The sequence below is a fragment of the Heterodontus francisci genome, chromosome 3 (genome assembly GCF_036365525.1).
Source record: "Heterodontus francisci isolate sHetFra1 chromosome 3, sHetFra1.hap1, whole genome shotgun sequence".
Lineage (NCBI taxonomy): Eukaryota > Metazoa > Chordata > Chondrichthyes > Heterodontiformes > Heterodontidae > Heterodontus > Heterodontus francisci.
Window position 1 is genome coordinate 180,367,495 of NC_090373.1, and position 12,229 is coordinate 180,379,723.

Here is a 12,229-nt window from a genome sequence, read left to right on the forward strand (position 1 = left end):
CACTGTTACTTCCTCCACTTGCTCAGCTTCATTACCGAACTCTAAATCTACAATTGTGCCCCCTCTCATTGGGCTTGTTACGTGCTAGTTAAAAACATTCTCTTGAACGCAGTTCAAGAATTTTGTCCACTCTGTGCCCTTCACACTGTGTGTATCCCAGTTGATATTGATGTAGTTGAAGTCCCCAACTATTATTGCCCTATAGTTTTTGCAGTCAGAAATTTGCCTTCATATTTGTTCTTCTACCTCCCTCTCATTATTTGGGGGTGTGCAGTACACTCCTAGTAGTGTGGCTGCCCCTTTTTTATTTCTGAGCTCCACCATATGGCCTCATTTGTTGATTCATTTAGCATATCATCCCTCCTCACAGCTGTTATTGATTCCTTAACTAATAATGCTACACCTCCTTTTTTATCTCCCTCTCTATCCCACCTCAAAACTCTATATCCAGGGATATTGAGTTGCCATTCATGCCCCTCTTTAAGCTAAGTTTCCGTTATAACAACGATATTGTGTTGCCACGTGTCTATTTGTGCCCTCAGCTCATTTACTATACTCCTTGCATTTAAATAAATACCCTTTAATACTGCTAAATTCCAGTGCTGCACACTTTTTAACCACATTGAAAGAAGCACAGGTAAATCACTGTTTCAACTGGAAGGAATGTTTAGGGCCCTGGACGTTGAGAAGGAAGGAGATAAAAGGGCAGGTATTTCAGCTCCTGTGCTTGCATGGAAAGCTGCCATAGGAAAGGGGGGAGGTGTTGGGGGGGTTGACTGAGGAGCGGACCAAGATGTCGCCGAGGGAACAGTCCCTTCAGAATGCTGAAAGGGGAGTGGAGGGAAAGATGTGTTTGGTGGTGACATCAAGCTGGAGATGACAGAAATGACAGAGGATGATTCGTTGAATACGAAGGCTGTGGCGTGGAAGTTGAGGATCAGGGGAATCCTGTCATAGTTTGGAAGGGAAAGGATTGGGTGAGAACAGAAGTGCGTGAAATAGAACGGCCATGGTTGAGGGCCCTGTCAACCACAGTGAGGGGGAATCCTTGGTTGTGGAAAAAGGAAGACATGTCGGAAGCGCTAGTATGGAAAGTTACATTGTCTGAACAGATGCGGTGGAGATGGAGATACTGCAAGAATGGTTTCGAGATCTTGTAGGAAGTGGGGTGTGAGGAAGTCTAGTCCAGTAGCTGTTTGAGTCTATGGGTTTATAGTTAATATTGTTATAGCCTATCCCCAGAAAAGAAGTTGAGGAAAGGTAGGCAAGAGTTGCCGATGGACCATGCAAAGGTCAGAGATGGGTGGAAATTCAAAACAAAGTCAATGAAATTTTCCAGTTCAGGGCAATAGCAGGAAGTGGCACTCATACAGTCATCGATGTACAGGAAGAAGAGGTGGGCGAGCAGACTTGAGGAAGACTGGAACAAGGAATGTTCCACATATGCCACAAAAAGGCAGACACATGCTGGCACCTATGACAACAGCTTTTATTTGGAGGAAGTGAGTGGAGTTGAAGGAGAAGTTGTTCAATGTGAGAACAAGTTCAGCCAGGTGGAGGAGAGTGGTAGTGGATGGGGACTGGCTGGGCCTCTGTTCAAGGAAGAAGTGGAGAGCTCTCAAACCATCATGGTGGGGGATGAAGTTGGAAAGGGATTAAGAACATAAGAAATAGGAGCAGGAGTAGGCCATTCAGCCCCTCAAGCCTGCCCCGCCATTCGATAAGATCATGGCTGATCTGTCCCAAGCCTCAATTCCTCTTTCGGGCCTAACCCTCGACTCCCCGAGATTTCAAAAATCTATCTACCTCCTCCTTAAATACATTTAGTGACCTAGCCTCCACAACTCTCTGAGGTAGAGAATTCCAGAGATTCACCAACTTCTGAGAGAAGAAATTCCTTCGCATCTCAGTTTTAAATGTGTGCTCCCTTATTCTGTAACTGTGTCCCCTAGTTAGAGATTGCCCCCACTAGTGGAAACATCTTCTCAACATCTACCCTGTCAAGCCCCCTTAAAATCTTATATGTTTCTATAAGATCACCTCTCATTCTTCTAAACTCCAATGATTAAAGACCTAACCTGTTTAGCCGTTCTTGATAAGACAACCCCTTCATCCCAGGAATCAGCCTAGTGAACCTTTTCTGAACTGCCTCCAATGCTAGTATATCCTTCTTTAAATACAGGGACCAAAACTGTACACAGTACTCCAGATGTGGCCTCACCAACACCCTGGATAGTTGTAACAAGACTTCTCTATTTTTAAACTCTAACCCCCTAGCAATAAAGGCCAAAATTCCATTTGCTTTCCTAATTACTTGCTGCACCTGCATGTTAATGTGTTGTGTTTCATGCACAAGAACAGCCAGATCCCTCTGTACTGCAGTATATTGTAGTCTTTTTCTATCTAAATAATAATCTGCCTTTAGACCTTCATAGTGAATAGGAGAAGGTGAGGGCCAGGAAACTGGCGACTGTTGAAGTGACGGAGGGCATCGGAAGAGTCACAGACGTAGGTGGGAAGAGACTGGATAAGGGGAGTAAAAATAAAGTGGAAATAGGAAAAAATCAGTTCAGTAGGGCAGGAACAGGCTGAAAAAATGGGTCCAGCCGGGCAGTCTTGTTTGTGGATTTTGGGAAGGAGGTAGAAGCGGGCTGTTCAGGTTGGAGAACTATGAGGTTGGAGGCCGTGGAGGAAGATCTCCAGAGGAGATGAGATCAGTCCTGGATACAATGGCAGATATGTGTAATCGTGGGTGGATCCGAAACACACAGGCTGGAACTTTATTTGTAATCCACGTGGAATAGGTTGGAGCAGGAGACAGCTGCTGAGGAAGGAGATGTAGCCGTGAAAGTAAGTTTTGGTAGTGACCTGATCAAATACAAGAAAGGCGATAGAAAGCAATGAAGGTGAATAAGGTAGAAGAGACAAACGGAAATCCCGTCGGAAAGAAGAGCAAACTTCTTAATTCCTGGAAGAGAAGAGGCAGTGAATTAAACAATAATACAAAAGCAAAATACTGCAGATGCTGGAAATACTCAGCAAGTTAGGCAACATCTGTGGAGAGATGTGGAGGCTGGTGGGGTGGAAGGTGAGGACAAGGGGAACTCTATTGCGGTTCTGGGAGTGAAGGGAAGGGGTGAGGGCAGAAGTGTGGGAAATAGGTTGGACACAGTTGAGGGCCGTCCCTCCCAGACTGCGACAGGGTTCCCTTTGTCCACACTTTCGACCCCACTGGCCTCCACATCCAAAGGTTCATCCTCCACCATTTCAGCCACCTCCAGCATGATGCCACCATTAAACACATCTTCCCTACCCCTCCCCTGTCAGCATTCCAAAGGGATCGTTCCCTCCACAACACCCTGGTCCACTCCTCCATCACCCCCGATACCTCATCCCCTTCCCACGGCACCTTCCCATGCAATCGCAGGAGGTGTAATACCAGCCCTTTTACCTCCTCTCTCCTCACCATCCAAAGCCCCAAACACTCCTTCCTGGAGAAGCAGCGATTTACTTGTACTTTCTTCAATTTAGTATACTGTATTCAGTGCTCACAATGCGGTCGCCTCTCTATTGGGGATACTAAACACAGATTGGGTGACCACTTTGCAGAATACCTCCAGTCCAAAAGCATGACCTTGAGCTTCCGGTTGCTTGCCATTTCAACACCCTCTCCCCCACTGCTCTCATGTCCACATGTCTGCCCTTGGCCTGCTCCAGTGTCCCAGGGAACATCAACGCAAGCTTGAGGAGCAGCACCTGATCTTTCCATCAGGCACTCGACAGCCTTGCGGACTGAGCATTGAGTTCAATAATTTCTGAGCATGACTGGCCTTTTGTTATATTTTTATTTTATTTTTTCACCATGTGCCTGTTTTTCATGTAGACAGAGCTGCTCATTATTCTGCTATTAACACTCTCTCTGGTCTAATGCTTTGTCTTAGACCACAAGCATTAGCACTCTTTTCCTTTGTCCCAGGACAGCTTTGTTATTTGATCTCCCTTGTCCTCTCCTCTATCACACACCTTCCTTTTTGTTCTCTTCCCTACCTACTCCCCGCACCCCACTTCACTTGCTGGAAACCTAATATTTTTCTAACCTTTGCCAGTTCTGACGCAAGGTTACAGACCTCAAATGTTAACTCTGCTTCTCTCTCCACAGATGCTGCCTGTCCTGCTGAGTATTTCCAGCATTTTCTATTTTTATTTCTGACTTCCAGCATCTGCAGTATTTTGCTTTTATTTTAGTGCCTTCCAGTAATTGTTTGTTTTCAAGCTCAGTTCAAAAACCTTCTGGTGACCTCCCTTAAAAACACACACACAAAGTTCTAGCAGCTATGGAAAATCTTTTTAGTTGTGAAACACAAATCTTTAAAATTTACCCCAAAAAAATGGAAGTACATGTAACAATATTGATGACTCCTGTCTACATGAATGAACTAACAAAGGGTTCTGGAGACAGACCGACTCAGCCCAAACCTGAATAAAAAGGTGTAAAGTAGCACCATTATAACAGAATGGGCACCATTCAGACATCAATAGATATCCATGGTTTCCATATCCTGGTCCATTGTGTGGTCACACCAGTGGAGAGGGTCATGTGTCACCTAACAGAAAGAGAAAGAGAGGGAGATCAAGTGGGGTAATCTAGAACGAGAGGTCATAGTTTTCAGATAAGGGGTAGCAGATTTAAAACAGAGATGAGGAGAAATTACTTCTCTCAAAGGGTCGTGAGTCTGTGGAATTCACTACCTCAGAGCACGGTGGATGCCGGGACATTGAGTAAATTTAAGGAGGAGATAGACACATTTTTAATTAGTAAAGGGTTGAAGGGTTATGGGGAACGGGCAGGAAAGTGGAGTTGAGGCCGAGATGATATCAGCCATGATCGTATTGAATGGTGGAGCAGGCTCAAGGGGCTGAATTGCCTACTCCTGCTCCTAGTTCTTATGACCTTATGACCTTAAGCCACGATCACCGAGAGCCAGTTTCCAGCCAGAGGCTGTGAGAGAGATCCAGCTAAGCAAGAAGAACTCTGCTGAACAACAACTTGAACAGCCATTACAACAGAGACATTACAAAGTGACTTTGATACTCTCCATCTGTGAAAGCACCAAATTCACACCACCAGCTTTTTGCTGAGTTGTAACTACTAGAACTCTACAACGCCTTCACAAGTTCAAGACTACAAACATCTAGGCACGCACCTTTTAAAAAGACCTTCCTCCTGAGAAGATTCAACAGTTTTCTGTAAACCACGAGCTCTTACTTCATTTTAATTGCATCCTACCCTTTTCTCTCTATCTATTCTTGTGTATGTGTGTGTGGTGCGTGCGCATGCATGCGCACATGGGTGGGGTTGCGACATCTTCAGGAATTGTGTAAAAACAGTTTTTGTTTAACTGACAGTAAACCTGCCATTTGTCTGTTTATTTGACCGTAAAAACACTCAGGGACTAACGCACCATTTTTAATAAAACACGATTGTGGCAGTTGGGAGGTGAAAAGTGGAAACCACCCACACCATTTACAACCTGTCCGTAACAATAATATTACCCTTAAGCCTGGAGGAGGCCTCTGGCTTCAGTTTCTGTACTCCCCGATGTTATCACATCCAATGAGGTCATTGTTTAATGTGGTCATGCAATTCCTGGGTCTTACTCTGCTCCTTTTTATATTCCATCTTGCCCCACAACCAGGTACATAATGTTCAGATTTTACAAATTCAGGTGGCCCAAACCATGACATACAGCCTCCCCGTACATATGATGGCGGGACTGTCCTATGAAGAGAGATTGGGGAAACTGGGCAGGTGTTCTCTCGAGATTCGAAGAATTAGAGGTGATCTCATTGAAACCTACAAAATACATAAAGGGGGAGATGCAGGTAAGATGTTTCAAAATAAGGGGGAAGCCACTTAGGACAGAGATGAGGAGAAATTTCTTTACTCAGAGGTTTGTGAATCTTTGGAATTCTCTACCCCAGAGGGCTGTGGAAGCTCAATCATTGAGTATGTTTAAAGAAGAGATTGACAGATTTCTAAATACAAATGACATAAGGAGATATGAGGGTAGTGTGGGAAGTGGAAGATCAGCCATGATCATATTGAATGGTGGGGCAGGCTCGATGGGCTGAATGGCCTACTCCTGCTCCTATGATCTGAAACATTAGGTCTCATGCAAGTATGGTGGTTTACAAGGATTTCCGGTATCAAGTCCCTTTAATATTTCTGCCTCACTAATATTGAATTATAAATTGTCCCAGTGCATGTTGTTTCTCTAATGCACAGTTTAAGCGTCTGGTAGAAGATAGAATTGTTCAACACAAAATTCCTTCTAGGAGGGTGCATTTTGTGGCATACATGCTTGCAGTATTGAAAGCTGTATTTTAGTCTTAGTTGTTCTCAGCCATTCTCTTCTTGACTTATATCCAGGTCCAATCACATCATTTACTCTCAGCCACCTACACCCAAGTTTGCTGAAATAGCAAAATACAGCAGATGCTGGAAATCTGAAATAAAACAGAAAGTGCTGGAAATACTCAGCAGGTTCATGTTTTTGCTTTTGGACAGAGCTGCTCATTATTCTGCCATTAACACTCTCTCTGGACAAATGCTTATACCTCAACTATTACCACTATGCCTTTTGTTCTATGATATCTTTGTCATTTAATCTCTCCCATCCTCTACCCTATTACAAGATCTTCCCTTTTGTTGTTTTTCCCCCTCCCCCCTTTCAAGGGCATAAAACCCAACACATTTCCACCTTCCTTGAGTTCTGAAGAATAGTCATATCGAACTCAAGATGTTAACTCAGTTTCTGTCTCTACAGATGCTGCCACGCCTGCTGAGTATTTCCAGTACTTTTTTTACTTGCTGAAGTAGTTCCTTGCCAGGAGAATTCATTTCTGACCCAGACAACCCTCCCATTCAGAACTCGGTCATCAAATCTGCCTATTCGTGCTCTTGGGTGTGTCCATTCTGCAGGAGAACAAACCCTTGTCCCCATGCACCCGCCCCATTACAAATGCCTGCTGAAGCCATTTAACAGCTGCTCTGCATGCTATCTTGCATGTTTAGAATTGAATGCGGGAATTCACTCACCAGAGCTCAATCTAGATTCTTTAGGATACTTAATTTAAAATCTTTCTCCTGGATTTCCCTCCTGTTGGCTGGTTAGGTGCAGATCAGAAATATTGCCTGCCAGTGCCAATCCATTGCTAGCATACAGGTTAAACTGCTCCTCACCTTCTGCAGATAGTGCATCAATGGCTCTTTCTGGATGCAGAAATTCTATGTAACCTTCATAGTAGAAAAGCAATGATCACCCTGAAAGATTTTGTGTCAAAAAATATCCATCCTTGGGGAAACAAGTTCTAATTCCCTTTGGAAAATATTTATTATCATGTTCACCGACGGTAGCTTGAGCAGTAGTTTGAGGTTAAATTCTTCTAGATGGTCTCTCAAAAGATTAAAGTGCATGTGTATTGTAATGAGTCGAGCACCTGCATATGTTAATTGGAAGACTGAAACTTAAGACCTGCAGTCCCGACCTGGCACTAAGCGCTTCTGTTAGCAGCATCTGTGCTTTTTAAACATAGTCTTGTAAACCAAGGTCGTGAAGCTTTTTTTAAAAAAAGAAAATGTCACATGAATGTTTTACCATTTTACATTCACTCTTGTTACTTTAGGCCCAGCAGGAACAGCTGTCTGAGGCTGTCTATCAGAGTACCTGTAAGACCCCTCCTGTGACTCCAACAGCTTCCCTGAGGAACCTCCACAGCAGCAGGTGAGTGATAACACATTAACATCTGATGTCTTGCGCATTGCTAGGATATGCTGGTTTTAAAGATACACACCCTTCCAATATCCTGTTTATATTGTACAACATTTATAACTGGCTTGATCTGATTTGGCAAATTCAGAAGGGTGGGACAGAATGCAAACAGATCAGAATTTTACTTCGTTTGGATCAATTCAGATTTGAAATGTTACAAACTAACTGCTGGCGAGCTGGGTTGTGTCATAGTTTAGACCGTTAGACACTAGCCTTTCAACTCTGAAACCTGGCTTCAGATCCAGCCCAGACTAATGGGATGACAGTCCCGATGGTCCCTCTAAGCTACAGGGGTGCGTGGCCATGCAGCAATCCAAAACATGGCACACAATGCAACAAATATGGCATGTGCAACCTACATTCACTTTAAGATGTGCGCGTGTGCGGCCACACAGCAAACCTAAAAGGGATCATGTGACACAACAAACAGGCCACCCACAGCAAAGGCTAATTAGAGAGCGCATTTCTTTCTCATTGGTGGGTTGTCAGTGAATCAAGAATATTGCCTGCCAGTGTCAACCCATTGCTAACCTACTACAGTTTCCTCCCTGGATTGTCACTTGCTATGCAGGGAGTGCTTGGCGGTAATACCACTCCTGAAAGAGGGACAAAAATACGATTCTGCTGCAGACATTAAAAGGATGTAGCTAGTAATAGGGCCACATCAGTTTTCAGCAGCCAGAATGGCTATCAGGTACTTGGAAGCATCCCTGGAAGCCCTTTTAGGATGTCAGTGAGGGCAGGAATGTCCATAAGAGGTTGTTGCAGGCTGTATGGAGGGTATGGCAGAATCATTCAGTGTTACCTACCCCACTGCAAGAACTTTTTTTTATATTCGTTCATGGGATGTGGACATCACTTATTGCCCATCCCTTGTTGCCCTAATTGTGGGAATTGATTCAATGCCCTCGCCGTCTAAGGTAAGACTAGGCATTCTTGCCAATGTACATCCTCTACCATTTTGGCAGCCTTCACCTACCTTTTTAAATATATTTATCCATTGTTGCCAAAGCTAGTATTTATTATCCATCTCTAGTTTTCCTTGAGAAGGTGGTGGTGAGCCACCTTCTTGAACCGCTGCTGTCCTACGATAAAGGTGCTCCCACAGTGCAGTTAGATAAAGCGTTCCAGGATTTTGGCTAAATGGCGATGAAGGAACGGTGATATATGTCCAAATCAAGATAGAGTGCAACTTGGATGGTAACTTGGAGATGGTGGTGTTCCTATGTGCCTGCTGCCCTTGTCCTTCCAGGTGATAGAGCTCACATGATTGGAAGGTGCTGTCGAAGAGGTCTTGGCAAGTTGTTGCTGTGGATCCTGTAGTTGATACATGCTGCAGCTACAGTGCGCCAGTCGTGGATTGAGTGGATGTTAAAGGTTGTGGATAGGATAGTGATCAAGCAGGTTGCTATGTCCTGGATGGTGCGAGCTTCTTGACTGTGTTGGAGCTGCACTCATCCAGTCAAGTGGAAATTACACCATTACATTTTTGACTTGTGCCTTATAGAGTTATACAGCACAGAAATAGGCCCTTCAGCCCACCGTGTCCGCACCGGCCATCTTTTCTTTCTTTTGGGCCTCCTTATCTCGAGAGACAATGGATATGCGCCTGGAGGTGGTCAGTGGTTTGTGAAGCAGCGCCTGGAGTGGCTATAAAGGCCAATTCGAGAGTGACAGGCTCTTCCACAGGTGCTGCAGAGAAATTTGTTTGTTGGGGCTGTTGCACAGTTGGCTCTCCCCTTGCGCCTCTGTCTTTTTTCCTGCCAACTACTAAGTCTCTTCGACTCGCCACAATTTAGCCCTGTCTTTATGGCTGCCCGCCAGCTCTGGCGAATGCTGGCAACTGACTCCCACGACTTGTGATCAATGTCACACGATTTCATGTCGCGTTTGCAGACGTCTTTATAACGGAGACATGGACGGCCGGTGGGTCTGATACCAGTGGCGAGCTCGCTGTACAATGTGTCTTTGGGGATCCTGCCATCTTCCATGCGGCTCACATGGCCAAGCCATCTCAAGCGCCGCTGACTCAGTAGTGTGTATAAGCTGGGGGTGTTGGCCGCTTCAAGGACTTCTGTGTTGGAGATATAGTCCTGCCACCTGAAGCCAAGTATTCTCCGAAGGCAGCGAAGATGGAATGAATTGAGACGTCGCTCTTGGCTGGCATACGTTGTCCAGGCCTCGCTGCCGTAGAGCAAGGTACTGAGGACACAGGCCTGATACACTCGGACTTTTGTGTTCCGTGTCAGTGCGCCATTTTCCCACACTCTCTTGGCCAGTCTGGACATAGCAGTGGAATCCTTACCCATGCGCTTGTTGATTTCTGCATCTAGAGACAGGTTACTGGTGATAGTTGAGCCTAGGTAGGTGAACTCTTGAACCACTTCCAGAGCGTGGTCGCCAATATTGATGGATGGAGCATTTCTGACATCCTGCCCCATGATGTTCGTTTTCTTGAGGCTGATGGTTAGGCCAAATTCATTGCAGGCAGACGCAAACCTGTCGATGAGACTCTGCAGGCATTCTTCAGTGTGAGATGTTAAAGCAGCATCGTCAGCAAAGAGGAGTTCTCTGATGAGGACTTTCCGTACTTTGGACTTCGCTCTTAGACGGGCAAGGTTGAACAACCTGCCCCCTGATCTTGTGTGGAGGAAAATTCCTTCTTCAGAGGATTTGAACGCATGTGAAAGCAGCAGGGAGAAGAAAATCCCAAAAAGTGTGGGTGCGAGAACACAGCCCTGTTTCACACCACTCAGGATAGGAAAGGGCTCTGATGAGGAGCCACCATGTTGAATTGTGCCTTTCATATTGTCATGGAATGAGGTGATGATACTTAGTAGCTTTGGTGGACATCCGATCTTTTCTAGTAGTCTGAAGAGACCACGTCTGCTGACGAGGTCAAAGGCTTTGGTGAGATCAATGAAAGCAATGTAGAGGGGCATCTGTTGTTCACGGCATTTCTCCTGTATCTGACGAAGGGAGAACAGCATGTCAATAGTCGATCTCTCTGCACGAAAGCCACACTGTGCCTCAGGGTAGACGCGCTCGGCCAGCTTCTGGAGCCTGTTCAGAGCGACTCGAGCAAAGACATAGAGCAAGCCTATCTATTCTAATCCTATTTTCCAGCACTTGCACTTTGGGAAGTCAGAAGGTAAGTCACTTGCTGCAGACTAACTGGTGTCTGATCTCTTTTAGCCACAGTATTTATGTGGTCGGTCTTGCATTTATATAACACCTTTCACGAGCTCAGGATGTTCCAAAGCACTCCTCACTCTGATGATTCCTTACTCTTCGATTCAACATCAAATGTCATTTCTACAAAGGTCAACCTCTGCAAACACTCAAACACCTTTACTCAAAAGCACTCTGCCAACTCACATTATTTGGCACAACAACTAGAGGTAGATTTTTAAAGGCACTTCCTTTAATGCGCATCTCCCAGCCTGGTGGCGGGAACCCCACCTCCAGCATAAAATCCAGCCCTGTATGTGTGACAGTGAGGCAGTAAGTCTATTTGATCGTGCAGTGGATCGCAGCAAAGCTTGATCCTGTCTTCACTGAATGTCTGTACAAACATATTTTTTAAAAGATGTCTTTCGGTCGTGATCCGAAACGAGAACTACCTGATATTTTTATTCTCCTCTGAGCAAAGGGTTGATAAAACAGACTGTGAGGCACTGATTCCATCCTAGATGAGAGTACTTAACTGTCGAGGAATGATACTGCTATCTATGGCCCAGTTCAAGGCAAGCTATTACCAACTGAGCTATCGGGACACTCCTCTGCAAAATGATCATTAATACATATTATAAGACTGCCTTTTCAAAAGGGGTTCTGATGGCTTGTCTGCTCTTTTAAGTAGTTCATCAAATTTGAAATTGAAATAATATTTGAGCAGGAAATGTGCAGGAATGGAACTTTTGTAGATTAAATAGTTTCAGGGCTTGAAATTAGCTTTTGATTGAAGTTGTTGGCTGAAGTATTTCCTCATGAATGCAGTAATCAGTATTGGTTTGTGTATGTAATTATTTAAAACTTGAAAATAGCCAGAGAATGTGTAAGAGTGCCTTTGGTCTAAATTCTGAGCAAAAGCCATTATTTTTCAAGTGTCTGCGCGTCTCTCCCTTCCCCAGGGCACCTCAGTGGAGCATGCTGGGTTTATATCCCATTTGTTATCTATGTATGTCTGTGAGCAGTAACCTGGCCCAGATCACATTCCTCTCACAGCCAGACCCACAAAAAATAGATTAGCTGAGCATTTATTATTTGTAGGACTTTGCTCAGAGCAAGCTGGCTGTTATGGTTTGAGACTGTTCTTCAAATTTAACTAATTGCCAGTGAACTGCTTTGCATTGTCCAAAGGACATAATAAAGCATTAAATAAACACAATTTCTTT

The 12,229-nt window shown here is 44.6% G+C and overlaps 1 protein-coding gene across 4 annotated transcripts in view; it reads left to right on the forward strand.

Moving 5' to 3' along the window:
* The window catches only part of kif6 (kinesin family member 6), a 775,022-nt gene that overhangs the window by 698,805 nt on the left and 63,988 nt on the right, over window positions 1-12,229 (forward strand). For all 4 annotated transcript variants that reach the window (XM_068027794.1, XM_068027795.1, XM_068027803.1 and 1 more), the window contains exon 19: window positions 7,687-7,784. In XM_068027794.1, coding sequence (XP_067883895.1) covers window positions 7,687-7,784 — 98 coding nt within the window. The remainder of the gene's footprint in view (window positions 1-7,686; window positions 7,785-12,229) is intronic.